The sequence below is a fragment of the Megalobrama amblycephala genome, linkage group LG23 (assembly GCF_018812025.1).
Source record: "Megalobrama amblycephala isolate DHTTF-2021 linkage group LG23, ASM1881202v1, whole genome shotgun sequence".
Taxonomy (NCBI): domain Eukaryota; kingdom Metazoa; phylum Chordata; class Actinopteri; order Cypriniformes; family Xenocyprididae; genus Megalobrama; species Megalobrama amblycephala.
Genome location: NC_063066.1, coordinates 6017252 through 6035205, shown reverse-complemented (window position 1 = coordinate 6035205; position 17954 = coordinate 6017252). Strand labels below are relative to the sequence as shown.

At 42.3% G+C, this 17954-nt stretch overlaps 1 protein-coding gene across 1 annotated transcript in view; it reads right to left on the bottom strand.

Moving 5' to 3' along the window:
- The window catches only part of ahnak (AHNAK nucleoprotein), a 33267-nt gene that overhangs the window by 1758 nt on the left and 13555 nt on the right, over window positions 1-17954 (bottom strand). Inside the window, 2 exon segments of the mRNA XM_048177035.1 lie at window positions 2-7978; window positions 7981-17806. Of these exon segments, the coding sequence (XP_048032992.1) occupies window positions 2-7978; window positions 7981-17806 (17803 nt within the window).

Below are 17954 nucleotides of genomic sequence, written 5' to 3'. Positions count from 1 at the left end.
GGAAAGGTTACATTACCTTCTTGGTACTCAACCCCAGATAATGATGCATCTGACTTCATGCCAAACCCACCTGCAGCCTCTACCTTTTGTCCCCTCACATTAAAGCCTGGTATTTCAATGCTCCCTTTTACACCTTTTTGTTCAGTGAGATTTGAATCAGCATCTAAAGCCACACCACGGACATTTACAGAAGGCAATGTCAAATCAACATCTTGCATTTTTCCTCCCATATCCATTTTAACACTGCCTTTTCCATTAATGCCGGATCCTGCTACACTGACATCTGGGGAATCCAATGTTGCACCTCTAACATCCAGTTCAGGTGTTTTTGATTTAGCGCCAGAGATGCTGATTTTTGGCATTTTTATTTTCTCCCCTTTTGTTTTTAAATTTGGACTGTCCAAACTAGCATCTGGTGTCTGAATGTCAGCTTTAAGGCTTGCAGATGGCAAATCAATATCAGATGATTTTATAGTTCCAGAACCAGATAAACTACCTTTAACTTTTGGAGATTTGATATCAAATTCTACATCAGGAAAATGTAACTTTCCAAAAAAGGGTTTCTTTACTTTGGTTGACTTCAACTGTACATCAGGTTCATTTGTCTCCAACTTGACAATTTCAGTCTTCATATCACCATCAAAGGTTTTAGACTTCCCTTTCCCTTTAGTCAGTTTGAATTTACCTTTCTTTCCCTTCACATCTATGTTCATATCAGGTCCTTCTAAACTACCACCAGCATCAGGAATATCTGCATCCAATTTTGGGCTCTTAACTCCAAGAGAAAATTTTGACTTCTTTGTTTTTGGCACCTTGATGTTTGCATCTGGTCCACTAATGTTGACATCAGGGCTTTTGACATCAAGGTTCGCCTTAATATCTTTTTCGGGTACTGAAAGACTGCCACCGGAAGACTTTACTCCAAAGTTGGGCCCTTTAAATTTTGGGAACTTAACATGTTTTAAACCCACCTCAGTTCCCTCAATATCAAGATCAGGGGCATTAACATCAATTTCAGGTCCTCTGATATCAAAATCAGCTTTTGGGAGATTGATGTCAACATCTGGACCATCCACTTTAGGACCTTTCAGTCCAAATGATGGCATTTTGATTTTTGGCATTTTTACTCCACCTTCTGGGCCGTGTATATCAACATCAGGACCTTCAATGTCCACTTTTGGAGCATTTATGTCACCTGTTATCTTTGGTCCAGAAACATCCAGATCACCCTTGACTTTAGGGCCTTTTAGATTTAAGTTGACATCTGGCATAGAGATCTTTGGACCAGATGTGGAAGGCATTTTGAACTTGGGACCTTTGATTTTCCCTTCAGGTCCTTCAATGTCAAGATCAGGTGTTCTAATGTCCATTCCAGGTCCTTTAACATCAATATCTGCTTTTGGGAGACTGATATCAACATCCGCGCCCTCAACTTTAGGACCTTTAAGTCCAAATGATGGCATTTTGATTTTTGGCATCTTAAAACCACCCTCAGGACCCTCAAGGTCTGGACCTTCAATTTCCACTTTTGGTGCTTTAATATCTCCTTCCACTTTTGGAACAGACACATCAACATCACCCTTGAGTTTTGGACCTTTCAGGTTGAAGTCAACATCTGGCATAGAAATCTTTGGACCAGAGATAGATGGCATCTTGAATTTGTGGCCTTTGATTTTCCCATCAGGTCCCTCAATGTCAAGATGAGGAGTTTTGATGTCAATTTCAGGTCCTTTAACATCAATATCTGCTTTTGGGAGATTAATGTCAAGATCTGGGCCTTCCACTTTAGGACCCTTGAGTCCGAATGATGGCATTTTGAACTTGGGCATCTTCAAGCCACCTTCTGGGCCCTCTATATTAACATCAGGACCTTCAATGTCCACTTTTGGAGCATTTATTTCCCCTGCAATCTTTGGTCCAGAAACATCCATATCACCCTTGACTTTGGGGCCTTTAAGATTTAAGTTAACATCAGGCATAGAGATCTTTGGACCAGATATGGAAGGCATTTTGAACTTGGGACCTTTGATTTTCCCCTCAGGACCCTCAATGTCAAGATCAGGAGTTTTGATGTCAATTTCAGGTCCTTTAACATCAACATCTGCTTTTGGGAGACTGATGTCAAAATCTGGGCCCTCCACTTTGGGACCTTTAATTCCAAATGATGGCATTTTGATCTTTGGCATCTTAAAACCACCCTCAGGTCCCTCAAGGTCTGGACCTTCAATTTCAACTTTCGGTCCTTTAATATCTCCTTCCAATTTCGGAACAGACATGTCAACATCACCTTTCAGTTTTGGACCTTTCAGGTTAAAGTCAACATCTGGCATAGAAATCTTTGGACCAGAGACTGATGGCATCTTGAATTTGGGGCCCTTGATTTTTCCCTCAGGTCCCTCAATGTCAAGCTCTGGGCCCTTGATATCTACTTCTGGTGCTTTAATGTCTCCTTTAACTTTTGGAACTGATACATCAACATCACCTTTCAGTTTTGGACCTTTCAGGTTGAAGTCAACATCTGGCATGGAAATCTTCGGACCGGAGATTGATGGCATCTTGAATTTGGAGCCTTTGATGTTTCCCTCAGGTCCTTCAATGTCAAGCTCTGGAGCCTTCATATCCACATCTGGCACCTTAACCTCAAAATCAGCTTTAGGGATTTTTACATCAACATCTGGACCCTCCACTTTTGGACCCTTGTGTCCAAATGATGGCATTTTGAACTTTGGCATCTTAAAACCACCCTCAGGACCTTCAAGGTCTGGGCCTTCAATTTCTACTTTTGGTGCTTTAATATCTCCTTCCACTTTTGGAATGGAAACATCAACATCACCTTTGAATTTTGGACCTTTCAGGTTGAAGTCAACATCTGGCATAGAGACCTTTGGACCAGATATGGAAGGCATTTTGAACTTGGGACCTTTGATTTTCCCATCAGGTCCCTCAATGTCAAGATCAGGAGCTTTGATGTCAATTTCAGGTCCTTTAACATCAACATCTGCTTTTGGGAGATTGATGTCAACATCTGGGCCCTCAATTTTAGGACCTTTAAATCCAAATGATGGCATTTTGATCTTTGGCATCTTAAAACCACCCTCAGGACCCTCAAGGTCTGGGCCTTCAATTTCAACTTTTGGTCCTTTAATATCTCCTTCCACTTTAGGAATGGACACATCAGCATCACCTTTCAGTTTTGGTCCTTTCAGGTTGAAGTCAACATCTGGCATAGAAATCTTTGGACCAGAGATAGATGGCATCTTAAATTTGGGGCCCTTGATTTTTCCCTCAGGTCCATCAATGTCAAGCTCTGGGCCCTTGATATCTACTTCTGGTGCTTTAATGTCTCCTTTAACTTTTGGAACTGATACATCAGCATCACCTTTCAGTTTTGGTCCTTTCAGGTTGAAGTCAACATCTGGCATGGAAATCTTTGGACCGGAGATTGATGGCATCTTGAATTTGGGGCCCTTCATTTTTCCGTCAGGTCCTTCAATGTCAAGCTCTGGAGCTTTAATTTCCAGATCTGGTGCCTTAACCTCAATATCAGCCTTAGGGATTTTCACATCAACATCTGGACCCTCCACTTTTGGACCCTTGAGTCCGAATGATGGCATTTTGAACTTTGGCATCTTAAAACCACCCTCAGGACCCTCTATATCAACATCAGGACCTTCAATGTCCAATTTTGGAGCCTTTATGTCACCTTCAATCTTGGGCCCAGAGACATCTATATCACCCTTGACTTTTGGACCTTTAATATCTCCTTCCAATTTGGGAACGGAAACATCAACATCACCTTTGAGTTTGGGACCTTTTAGGTTAAAGTCTATATCTGGCATGGAGATGTTTGGACCAGATATAGAAGGCATTTTGAACTTAGGACCTTTGATTTTCCCTTCAGGTCCCTCAATGTCAAGATCAGGAGTTTTGATGTCCATTTTAGGTCCTTTAAGATCAACATCTGCTTTTGGGAAATTGATGTCAACATCTGGGCCCTCCATTTTGGGACCTTTAAGTCCAAATGATGGCATTTTTATTTTGGGCATCTTGAAGCCTCCTTCTGGGCCCTCTATATCAACATCAGGACCTTCAATGTTCACTTTTGGAGCCTTTATGTCCCCTGCAATTTTCGGTCCAGAAACATCCATATCACCTTTGACTTTGGGGCTTTTAAGATTTAAGTTAACATCTGGCATAGAGATCTTTGGGCCAGATATGGAAGGCATTTTGAACTTGGGACCTTTGATTTTGCCCTCAGGTCCCTCAATGTCAAGATCAGGAGTTTCAAAGTCAATATCAGGTCCTTTAACATCAACATCTGCTTTTGGGAGATTAATGTCAACATCTGGGCCTTCTACTTTAGGACCCTTGAGTCCAAATGATGGCATTTTCATCTTTGGCATCTTAAAACCACCTTCTGGGCCCTCTATATTAACATCAGGACCTTCAATGTCCACTTTTGGAACATTTATGTCAACATCACCTTTGAGTTTTGGACCTTTCAGGTTAAAGTCTACATCTGGCATAGAGATCTTTGGACCAGACATGGAAGGCATTTTGAACTTGGGACCTTTGATTTTCCCCTCAGGCCCCTCAATGTCAAGATCAGGAGTTTTGATGTCAATTTCAGGTCCTTTAAGATCAACATCTGCTTTTGGGAGATTAATGTCAAGATCTGGGCCTTCCACTTTAGGGCCCTTGAGTCCGAATGATGGCATTTTGAACTTGGGCATCTTCAAGCCACCTTCTGGGCCCTCTATATTAACATCAGGACCTTCAATGTCCATTTTTGGAACATTTATGTCACCTGCAATCTTGGGTCCAGAGACATCTATATCACCCTTGACTTTCGGACTTTTCATGTTGAAGTCTACATCTGGCATAGAGATCTTTGGACCAGACATAGAAGGCATTTTGAACTTGGGACCTTTGATTTTCCCTTCAGGTCCCTCAATGTCTAGATCAGGAGTTTTGATGTCAATGTCTGGTGATTTTATACTGACATCACTACTAGGCACACTAACATCAATATCTCCTTTGGGTGACTTAAAACCAAATTTTGGCATTTTAAATTTTGGCATCTTGAACTTTGACTTTTTCACATTTGGTTCTGGAATATTAACCTCAATGTTAGGAGCTTCAGGACCAGATACTGATGGAATCTTCAGTTTTGGGCCCTTAATTTTTCCTTCAGGTACTTCCATGTCAAGTTCTGGCCCCTTGATATCCACATCAGGCATTTTAATGTCTCCTTCAACTTTTGGAAGAGAGATGTCAACATCACCTTTCATTTTTGGCCCTTTCAAGTTAAAATCCACATCAGGCATAGAAACCTTTGGACCAGCAATAGATGGCATCTTGAATTTGGGGCCCTTGATTTTTCCATCAGGTCCCCCAAGATCAAGCTCTGGACCCTTGATATCCACATCAGGCGTTTTAAATTCTCCTTCAACTTTTGGAACAGACACATCAACATCACCTTTGAGTTTTGGACCTTTCAGGTTGAAGTCAACATCTGGCATAGAGATTTTTGGACCAGATATGGAAGGCATTTTGAACTTGGGACCTTTAATTTTCCCTTCAGGTCCTTCAATGTCAAGATCAGGAGTTTTGATGTCAATTTCAGGTCCTTTAACATCAACATCTGCTTTGGGGAGATTGATGTCAACATCTGGACCCTCCACTTTTGGACCTTTGAATCCAAATGATGGCATTTTGATCTTTGGCATCTTAAAACCACCCTCAGGACCCTCAAGGTCTGGGCCTTCAATTTCAACATTCGGCCCTTTAATATCTCCTTCAACTTTTGGAATAGACACATCAACATCACCCTTGAGTTTGGGACCTTTCAGGTTGAAGTCAACATCAGGCATAGAAATCTTTGGACCGGAGATAGATGGCATCTTGAATTTGGATCCCTTGATTTTTCCCTCTGGACCCTCAATGTCAAGTTCTGGGCCCTTGATATCAACTTCTGGTCCTTTAATGTCTCCTTTAACTTTTGGAACAGACACATCAACATCACCTTTCAGTTTTGGACCTTTCAGGTTGAAGTCAACATCTGGCATAGAGATCTTTGGACCAGACATGGAAGGCATTTTGAACTTGGGACCTTTGATTTTCCCCTCAGGCCCCTCAATGTCAAGATCAGGAGTTTTGATGTCAATTCCAGGTCCTTTAACATCAATGTCGGCTTTTGGGAGATTTATGTCAACATCTGGGCCTTCCACTTTTGGACCCTTCATTCCAAAAGATGGCATTTTGAACTTTGGCATCTTAAAACCACCCTCAGGACCCTCAAGGTCTGGGCCTTCAATTTCCACTTTTGGTGCTTTAATATCTCCTTCCACTTTTGGAACAGACACATCAACATCACCTTTCAGTTTTGGACCTTTCAGGTTGAAGTCAACATCTGGCATAGAGATCTTTGGACCAGACATGGAAGGCATTTTGAACTTGGGACCTTTGATTTTCCCCTCAGGCCCCTCAATGTCAAGATCAGGAGTTTTGATGTCAATTCCAGGTCCTTTAACATCAATGTCAGCTTTTGGGAGATTTATGTCAACGTCTGGGCCTTCCACTTTTGGACCCTTCATTCCAAAAGATGGCATTTTGAACTTTGGCATCTTAAAACCACCCTCAGGACCCTCAAGGTCTGGGCCTTCAATTTCCACTTTTGGTGCTTTAATATCTCCTTCCACTTTTGGAACAGACACATCAACATCACCTTTCAGTTTTGGACCTTTCAGGTTGAAGTCAACATCTGGCATAGAGATCTTTGGACCAGACATGGAAGGCATTTTGAACTTGGGACCTTTGATTTTCCCCTCAGGCCCCTCAATGTCAAGATCAGGAGTTTTGATGTCAATTCCAGGTCCTTTAACATCAATGTCAGCTTTTGGGAGATTTATGTCAACGTCTGGGCCTTCCACTTTTGGACCCTTCATTCCAAAAGATGGCATTTTGAACTTTGGCATCTTAAAACCACCCTCAGGACCCTCAAGGTCTGGGCCTTCAATTTCCACTTTTGGTGCTTTAATATCTCCTTCCACTTTTGGAACAGACACATCAACATCACCTTTCAGTTTTGGACCTTTCAGGTTGAAGTCAACATCTGGCATAGAGATCTTTGGACCAGACATGGAAGGCATTTTGAACTTGGGACCTTTGATTTTCCCCTCAGGCCCCTCAATGTCAAGATCAGGAGTTTTGATGTCAATTCCAGGTCCTTTAACATCAATGTCGGCTTTTGGGAGATTTATGTCAACATCTGGGCCTTCCACTTTTGGACCCTTCATTCCAAAAGATGGCATTTTGAACTTTGGCATCTTAAAACCACCCTCAGGACCCTCAAGGTCTGGGCCTTCAATTTCCACTTTTGGTGCTTTAATATCTCCTTCCACTTTTGGAACAGACACATCAACATCACCTTTCAGTTTTGGACCTTTCAGGTTGAAGTCAACATCTGGCATAGAGATCTTTGGACCAGACATGGAAGGCATTTTGAACTTGGGACCTTTGATTTTCCCCTCAGGCCCCTCAATGTCAAGATCAGGAGTTGTGATGTCAATTCCAGGTCCTTTAACATCAATGTCAGCTTTTGGGAGATTTATGTCAACGTCTGGGCCTTCCACTTTTGGACCCTTCATTCCAAAAGATGGCATTTTGAACTTTGGCATCTTAAAACCACCCTCAGGACCCTCAAGGTCTGGGCCTTCAATTTCCACTTTTGGTGCTTTAATATCTCCTTCCACTTTTGGAACAGACACATCAACATCACCTTTCAGTTTTGGACCTTTCAGGTTGAAGTCAACATCTGGCATAGAGATCTTTGGACCAGACATGGAAGGCATTTTGAACTTGGGACCTTTGATTTTCCCCTCAGGCCCCTCAATGTCAAGATCAGGAGTTGTGATGTCAATTCCAGGTCCTTTAACATCAATGTCAGCTTTTGGGAGATTTATGTCAACGTCTGGCCTTCCACTTTTGGACCCTTCATTCCAAAAGATGGCATTTTGAACTTTGGCATCTTAAAACCACCCTCAGGACCCTCAAGGTCTGGGCCTTCAATTTCCACTTTTGGTGCTTTAATATCTCCTTCCACTTTTGGAACAGACACATCAACATCACCTTTCAGTTTTGGACCTTTCAGGTTGAAGTCAACATCTGGCATAGAGATCTTTGGACCAGACATGGAAGGCATTTTGAACTTGGGACCTTTGATTTTCCCCTCAGGCCCCTCAATGTCAAGATCAGGAGTTTTGATGTCAATTCCAGGTCCTTTAACATCAATGTCGGCTTTTGGGAGATTTATGTCAACATCTGGGCCTTCCACTTTTGGACCCTTCATTCCAAAAGATGGCATTTTGAACTTTGGCATCTTAAAACCACCCTCAGGACCCTCAAGGTCTGGGCCTTCAATTTCCACTTTTGGTGCTTTAATATCTCCTTCCACTTTTGGAACAGACACATCAACATCACCTTTCAGTTTTGGACCTTTCAGGTTGAAGTCAACATCTGGCATAGAGATCTTTGGACCAGACATGGAAGGCATTTTGAACTTGGGACCTTTGATTTTCCCCTCAGGACCCTCAAAGTCAAGATCAGGAGTTTTGATGTCAATTCCAGGTCCTTTAACATCAATGTCAGCTTTTGGGAGATTTATGTCAACATCTGGGCCTTCCACTTTTGGACCCTTCATTCCAAAAGATGGCATTTTGAACTTTGGCATCTTAAAACCACCCTCAGGACCCTCAAGGTCTGGGCCTTCAATTTCCACTTTTGGTGCTTTAATATCTCCTTCCACTTTTGGAACAGACACATCAACATCACCCTTGAATTTAGGACCTTTCAGGTTGAAGTCAACATCTGGCATAGAAACCTTTGGGCCAGAGATAGATGGCATCTTGAATTTGGGGCCCTTGATTTTTCCCTCAGGTCCTTCGATGTCAAGCTCTGGAGCTTTAATATCCACATCAGGTGCCTTAACTTCAATATCAGCTTTAGGGATTTTCACATCAACATCTGGACCCTCCACTTTTGGACCCTTGAGTCCAAATGATGGCATTTTGAACTTCGGCATCTTAAAACCACCCTCAGGACCCTCAAGGTCTGGGCCTTCAATTTCCACTTTCGGTGCTTTAATATCTCCTTCCACTTTTGGAACGGACACATCAACATCACCTTTCAGTTTTGGACCTTTCAGGTTGAAGTCAACATCTGGCATAGAGATCTTTGGACCGGAGATAGATGGCATCTTGAATTTGGAGCCCTTGATTTTCCCCTCAGGTCCCTCAAGGTCTGGGCCTTCAATTTCCACTTTTGGTGCTTTAATATCTCCTTCAACTTTTGGAATGGACACATCACCTTTGAGTTTGGGACCTTTCAGGTTGAAGTCAACATCTGGCATTGAGATCTTTGGACCAGATATGGAAGGCATTTTGAACTTGGGACCTTTGATTTTCCCCTCAGGTCCTTCAATGTCAAGATCAGGAGTTTTGATGTCAATTTCAGGTCCTTTAACATTTGTTTTGGGGAGATTGATGTCAACGTCTGGACCTTCCACTTTTGGACCTTTGAGTCCAAATGATGGCATTTTGATCTTTGGCATCTTAAAACCACCCTCAGGACCCTCAAGGTCAGGGCCTTCAATTTCCACTTTTGGTGCTTTAATATCTCCTTCCACTTTTGGAACAGACACATCAACATCACCCTTGAGTTTTGGACCTTTCAGGTTGAAATCAACATCTGGCATAGAAATCTTTGGACCAGAGATAGATGGCATCTTGAATTTAGAGCCCTTGATTTTTCCCTCAGGTCCCTCAATATCAAGCTCTGGGCCCTTGATATCTACTTCTGGTGCGTTAATGTCTCCTTTAACTTTATGAACGGACACATCAACATCACCTTTTAGTTTTGGACCTTTCAAGTTGAAGTCAACATCTGGCATAGAAATCTTTGGACCAGAGATGGATGGCATCTTGAATTTGGAGCCCTTGATTTTCCCCTCAGGTCCCTCAAGGTCTGGGCCTTCAATTTCCACTTTTGGTGCTTTAATATCTCCTTCCAATTTGGGAACGGAAACATCAACATCACCTTTGAGTTTGGGACCTTTTAGGTTGAAGTCAACATCTGGCATAGAGATCTTTGGACCAGATATGGAAGGCATTTTGAACTTGGGACCTTTGATTTTCCCATCAGGTCCTTCAATGTCAAGATCAGGAGTTTTGATGTCAATTTCAGGTCCTTTAATATCCGCTTTTGGGAGATTGATGTCAACATCTGGGCCCTCCATTTTGGGACCTTTAAGTCCAAATGATGGCATTTTGATCTTTGGCATCTTAAAACCACCCTCAGGACCCTCAAGGTCTGGGCCTTCAATTTCAACTTTCGGTCCTTTAATATCTCCTTCCATTTTAGGAACAGACACATCAACATCACCTTTCAGTTTTGGACTTTTCAGGTTAAAGTCAACATCTGGCATTGAAATCTTTGGGCCAGAGAGAGATGGCATCTTGAATTTGGGGCCCTTGATTTTTCCCTCAGGTCCTTCAATGTCAAGCTCTGGAGCTTTAATATCCACATCAGGTGCCTTAACGTCAATATCAGCTTTAGGGATTTTCACATCAACATCTGGACCCTCCACTTTTGGACCCTTGAATCCGAATGATGGCATTTTGAACTTCGGCATCTTAAAACCACCTTCAGGGCCCTCAAGGTCTGGGCCTTCAATTTCCACTTTTGGTGCTTTAATATCTCCTTCCACTTTTGGAACGGACACGTCAACATCACCTTTGATTTTGGGACCTTTCAGGTTAAAGTCAACATCTGGCATAGAAATCTTTGGACCAGAGATAGATGGCATCTTGAATTTGGAGCCCTTGATTTTCCCCTCAGGTCCCTCAAGGTCTGGGCCTTCAATTTCCACTTTTGGTGCTTTAATATCTCCTTCCAATTTGGGAACGGAAACATCAACATCACCTTTGAGTTTGGGACCTTTCAGGTTGAAGTCAACATCTGGCATAGAGATCTTTGGACCAGATATGGAAGGCATTTTGAACTTGGGACCCTTGATTTTCCCCTCAGGCCCCTCAATGTCAAGATCAGGAGTTTTGATGTCAATTTCAGGTCCTTTAACATCAACATCGGCTTTTGGGAGATTTATGTCAACATCTGGGCCTTCCACTTTTGGACCCTTCAGTCCAAAAGATGGCATTTTGAACTTTGGCATCTTAAAACCACCCTCAGGACCCTCAAGGTCTGGGCCTTCAATTTCCACTTTCGGTCCTTTAATATCTCCTTCCATTTTAGGAACAGACACATCAACATCACCTTTCAGTTTTGGACCTTTCAGGTTGAAGTCAACATCTGGCATAGAAATCTTTGGACCAGAGATAGATGGCATTTTGAATTTGGATCCCTTGATTTTTCCCTCTGGTCCATCAATGTCAAGCTCTGGGCCCTTGATATCTACTTCTGGTCCTTTAATGTCTCCTTTAACTTTTGGAACAGACACATCAACATCACCTTTCAGTTTTGGACCTTTCAGGTTGAAGTCAACATCTGGCATAGAAACCTTTGGGCCAGAGATAGATGGCATCTTGAATTTGGGGCCCTTGATTTTTCCCTCAGGTCCTTCAATGTTAAGCTCTGGAGCTTTAATATCCACATCAGGTGCCTTAACCTCAATATCAGCTTTAGGGATTTTCACATCAACATCTGGACCCTCCACTTTTGGACCCTTGAGTCCAAATGATGGCATTTTGATCTTCGGCATCTTAAAACCACCTTCAGGGCCCTCAAGGTCTGGGCCTTCAATTTCCACTTTTGGTGCTTTAATATCTCCTTCCACTTTTGGAACGGACACATCAACATCACCTTTCAGTTTTGGACCTTTCAGGTTGAAGTCAACATCTGGCATAGAGATCTTTGGACCAGATATGGAAGGCATTTTGAACTTGGGACCTTTGATTTTCCCCTCAGGTCCCTCAAGGTCTGGGCCTTCAATTTCCACTTTTGGTGCTTTAATATCTCCTTCAACTTTTGGAATGGACACATCACCTTTGAGTTTTGGACCTTTCAGGTTGAAGTCAACATCTGGCATAGAGATCTTTGGACCAGATATGGAAGGCATTTTGAACTTGGGACCTTTGATTTTCCCATCAGGTCCTTCAATGTCAAGATCAGGAGTTTTTATGTCAATTTCAGGTCCTTTAACATCTGCTTTTGGGAGACTGATGTCAACATCTGGGCCTTCCACTTTAGGACCTTTAAGTCCAAATGATGGCATTTTGATCTTTGGCATCTTAAAACCACCCTCAGGACCCTCAAGGTCTGGGCCTTCAATTTCCACATTTGGTGCTTTAATATCTCCTTCCACTTTTGGAACAGATACATCAACATCACCCTTGAGTTTTGGACCTTTCAGGTTGAAGTCAACATCTGGCATAGAAATCTTTGGACCAGAGATAGATGGCATCTTGAATTTAGAGCCCTTGATTTTTCCCTCAGGTCCCTCAATATCAAGCTCTGGGCCCTTGATATCTACTTCTGGTGCTTTAATCTCTCCTTTAACTTTAGGAACGGACACATCAACATCACCTTTTAGTTTTGGACCTTTCAGGTTGAAGTCAACATCTGGCATAGAGATCTTTGGACCAGAGATAGATGGCATCTTGAATTTGGAGCCTTTGATTTTCCCCTCAGGTCCCTCAAGGTCTGGGCCTTCAACTTCCACTTTTGGTGCTTTAATATCTCCTTTAACTTTTGGAATGGACACATCAACATCACCTTTTAGTTTTGGACCTTTCAGGTTGAAGTCAACATCTGGCATAGAGATCTTTGGACCGGAGATAGATGGCATCTTGAATTTAGAGCCCTTGATTTTCCCATCAGGTCCTTCAATGTCAAGATCAGGAGTTTTGATGTCAATTTCAGGTCCTTTAACATCCGCTTTGGGGAGATTGATGTCAACATCTGGACCCTCCACTTTTGGACCTTTGAGTCCAAATGATGGCATTTTGATCTTTGGCATCTTAAAACCACCCTCAGGACCCTCAAGGTCTGGGCCTTCAATTTCCACTTTTGGTGCTTTAATATCTCCTTCCACTTTTGGAACAGATACATCAACATCACCCTTGAGTTTTGGACCTTTCAGGTTGAAGTCAACATCTGGCATAGAAATCTTTGGGCCAGAGAGAGATGGCATCTTGAATTTGGGGCCCTTGATTTTTCCCTCAGGTCCTTCGATGTCAAGCTCTGGAGCTTTAATATCCACATCTGGTGCCTTAACCTCAACATCACCTTTAGGGATTTTCACATCAACATCTGGACCTTCCACTTTTGGACCCTTGAGTCCGAATGATGGCATTTTGAACTTCGGCATCTTAAAACCACCCTCAGGGCCCTCAAGGTCTGGGCCTTCAATTTCCACTTTTGGTGCTTTAATATCTCCTTCCAATTTGGGAATGGAAACATCAACATCACCTTTGAGTTTGGGACCTTTCAGGTTGAAGTCAACATCTGGCATAGAGATCTTTGGACCAGATATGGAAGGCATTTTGAACTTGGGACCTTTGATTTTGCCCTCAGGTCCTTCAATGTCAAGATCAGGAGCTTTGATGTCAATTTCAGGTCCTTTAACATCAACATCTGCTTTTGGGAGATTGATGTCAACATCTGGGCCCTCCATTTTAGGACCTTTAAGTCCAAATGATGGCATTTTGATCTTTGGCATCTTAAAACCACCCTCAGGACCCTCAAGATCTGGGCCTTCAATTTCAACTTTTGGTGCTTTAATTTCTCCTTCCACTTTTGGAATTGACACATCAACATCGCCTTTCAGTTTGGGGCCTTTCAGGTTGAAGTCAACATCTGGCATTGAGATCTTTGGACCAGATATGGAAGGCATTTTGAACTTGGGACCTTTGATTTTCCCCTCAGGTCCCTCAATGTCAAGATCAGGAGCTTTGATGTCAATTTCAGGTCCTTTAACATCAACATCTCCTTTTGGGAGATCAATGTCAACATCTGGGCCCTCCATTTTAGGACCTTTAAATCCAAACGATGGCATTTTGATCTTTGGCATCTTAAAACCACCCTCATGACCCTCAAGGTCTGGGCCTTCAATTTCAACTTTTGGTGCTTTAATATCTCCTTCCACTTTAGGAATGGACACATCAACATCACCTTTCAATTTTGGTCCTTTCAGGTTGAAGTCAACATCTGGCATAGAAATCTTTGGACCAGAGATAGATGGCATCTTTAATTTGGGGCCCTTGATTTTTCCCTCAGGTCCCTCAATGTCAAGCTCAGGGCCCTTGATATCTACTTCTGATGCTTTAATGTCTCCTTTAACTTTTGGAACTGATACACCAACATCACCTTTCAGTTTTGGCCCTTTGTGGTTGAAGTCAACATCTGGCATGGAAATTTTTGGACCAGAGATTGATGGCATCTTGAATTTGGGGCCCTTGATCTTTCCTTCAGGTCCTTCAATGTCAAGCTCTGGAGCATTAATATCCACATCTGGTGCCTTAACTTCAATATCTCCTTTAGGAATTTTCACATCAACATCTGGACCCTCCACTTTGGGACCCTTGAATCCAAATGATGGCATTTTGATCTTTGGCATCTTAAAACCACCCTCAGGACCCTCGAGGTCTGGGCCTTCAATTTCAACTTTTGGTGCTTTAATTTCTCCTTCCACTTTAGGAATGGACACATCAACATCGCCTTTCAGTTTGGGACCTTTCAGGTTGAAGTCAACATCTGGCATTGAGATCTTTGGACCAGATATGGAAGGCATTTTGAACTTGGGACCTTTGATTTTCCCCTCAGGTCCCTCAATGTCAAGATCAGGAGCTTTGATGTCAATTTCAGGTCCTTTAACATCAACATCTGCTTTTGGGAGATCGATGTCAACATCTGGGCCCTCCATTTTAGGACCTTTAAATCCAAACGATGGCATTTTGATCTTTGGCATCTTAAAACCACCCTCAGGACCCTCAAGGTCTGGGCCTTCAATTTCAACTTTTGGTGCTTTAATATCTCCTTCCACTTTAGGAATGGACACATCAACATCACCTTTCAATTTTGGTCCTTTCAGGTTGAAGTCAACATCTGGCATAGAAATCTTTGGACCAGAGATTGATGGCATCTTGAATTTGGAGCCCTTGATTTTTCCGTCAGGTCCTTCAATGTCCAGCTCTGAGGCTTTGATATCCACATCTGGTGCCTTAACCTCAATATCGGCTTTATGGAGTTTCACATCAACATCTGGACCCTCCATTTTTGGACCCTTGAATCCGAATGATGGCATTTTCATCTTTGGCATCTTAAAACCACCCTCAGGACCCTGTAGGTCTGGGCCTTCAATTTCTACTTTTGGTGCTTTAATATCTCCTTCCACTTTTGAAACGGACACATCAACATCACCTTTAAGTTTTGGGCCTTTCAGGTTGAAGTCCATATCTGGCATAGAAATTTGTGGACCAGAGATTGATGGCATCTTGAATTTGGAGCCCTTGATTTTTCCCTCAGGTCCTTCGATGTTAAGCTCTGGAGCTTTAATATCCACATCTGGTGCTTTAACCTCAATATCGGCTTTAGGTATTTTCACATCAACATTTGGACTCTCCATTTTTGGACCCTTGATTCCGAATGATGGCATTTTGATCTTTGGGATTTTAAAACCACCTTCAGGACCCTCAAGTTCTGGGCCTTCAATTTCTACTTTTGTTGCTTTAATATCTCCTTCCACTTTTGAAACGGACACATCAACATCACCTTTAAGTTTTGGGCCTTTCATGTTGAAGTCCACATCTGGCATAGAAACCTTTGGACCGGAGATTGATGGCATCTTGAACTTGGGGCCCTTGATCTTTCCCTCAGGTCCTTCAGTGTCAAGCTCTGAAGCTTTAATATCCACATCTGGGGCCTTAACCTCAATATCGGCTTTGGGAAGATTTATGTCAACATCAGGGGCCTCTACTTTTGGACCTTTGATTCCAAAGGAGGGCATCTTGATTTTTGGTAGCTTAAAACCACCCTCAAAATCCTCAATGCCAGGGCCTTCAACTTCAACTTTCGGTGTTGTAATGTCTCCTTTCACTTTTGGAGTGGACATGTTGACATCACCTTTCAGTGTTGGCCCTTTCAAGTTTAAGTCCACATCAGGTACAGTAATCTTTGGACCAGAGATTGATGTTATCTTGACACTGCTGTCTTTAACTTTTCCATCAGATCCCTCAATGTTAAACTCTGGAGTCTTGATATCCACACCCTTCTCTTCTGAAAATTTCATTCCAAATGAGGGCATTTTTATCTTTGAAACAGTAAATTCACCCTTATTACCCTCAAGATCTGATTCTTTGATTTCAACTTTTGGTGACGTAACATTCCCTTCAACTTTTGGAATGGACACGTTAACATCTCCTTTCACTTTTTGTCCTTTCAGGTTTAAGTCCACATGTGGCATATACGTTCCCTGACCAGAGATTGATGGCATGTTAAATTTGGCATCTTTGACTTTAATCTCATGTCCTTCAGTGTGAAGCTCTGGACCCCTGATGTCTGAGTGTGTAACTTTAACATTAGCTTCAGGGAGACTTCCTACTGTATCAGGTACCTGAAACTTTGGACCTTCAAGTCCAAATGATGGCAGTTTTACATCAGTACCCAAATTGGAGCCCTCCAAATTAGTGCCTTTCACTCTAAACGATGAAGCTGACAGATCCTGATTGCCAGTTATGCTAAAACCTCTTTGACTAACATCTTTAAGATTTTGATTGTTATAAATCACTTCTACATTAGGACCTTCTACAGTAAACTGTTTAGTTCCAAATTTTGGATCTTTCACATGGGGTATCATGAGTTCACCACCAATTTCCTCCGCATGAACAACTGATCCACTAGTTTCCACTTTTGCTAACTTGACTTTACCTTCAACATCTGGGATGGAAAAATCTGAACCCTGGCTGATTTCAGCTTTAGGATGTTTAATATTTACCTTGGGCCTTTGAACATCTATGGTAAATTTAGACAATTTAGTTTTATCATCAGACCCATCATTAAGGGCTTCAGACAAAGATTCTGTGCCAATACTGCCCCCTGTATCTCCACTAATGGAAAACCCTGAAACACAAGTGTCCAGAACAGGGCCCTTAACTGTAGCAAACCCAGTTTCTTTTATCTTACTTGATGCTTTAGAACCAGCTTCCATTGGAGAAGAAACATTTCCCACATCTTTGTCTAACCCCATGGTTACTTTGCCAGAGAGATCACTCCTGCCTGTAGAAATTTCAGTCCTTCCAAAACGTTCTATCACCCTCTGTTCTTTTCCCCCTGACAGTCCAGTGTCTGACACATTAATTGTAATCTCTCTCCCACTACCATCTAATTCACTTGTTGCTGTGATAGATCCTGTGCTACAGTGCTTCACAGAGGAGCCAGTGATATGGGGCCCACCAAGAGATGTGTCACCCATTTTTATACCTCCGTGTGCACTGCTAACAAAGCTACTATGTGGTAATCTGATTTGAGAAGAATCCCCCTCCGACTGCTCATGCTGCAAGACTTGCATTTTGAACTCAGGGCTTGAGTAATCAATCTGCTGACTAGTCCCCCCCGGCATGTCCACAGTGTAGGTAGTTATTCTCCGAGTGATTGTAGTAACGGTGCAACCATCACTACTTGTGCTGCTGTGGCGTTCTGTGCGCACATCAACACCCTCAGCAAGATCCTCAGACTTCAGTCTTGGTTTAATCTTCTTAGTGTAGATTCTTTTGTAGTCTTCGTCATCTCCACTCTAAAGGAAAAGAAGTTTCAAATTAGTATGATATTCCATGTCTGTGTTTACATGTATGAAATAAATATACAAAAATAAATAAGTTAAATTAGTTAAATGTGGAAATACTGACCATACTAAAAATCAGTTGACACACTCTAGCAAAGTT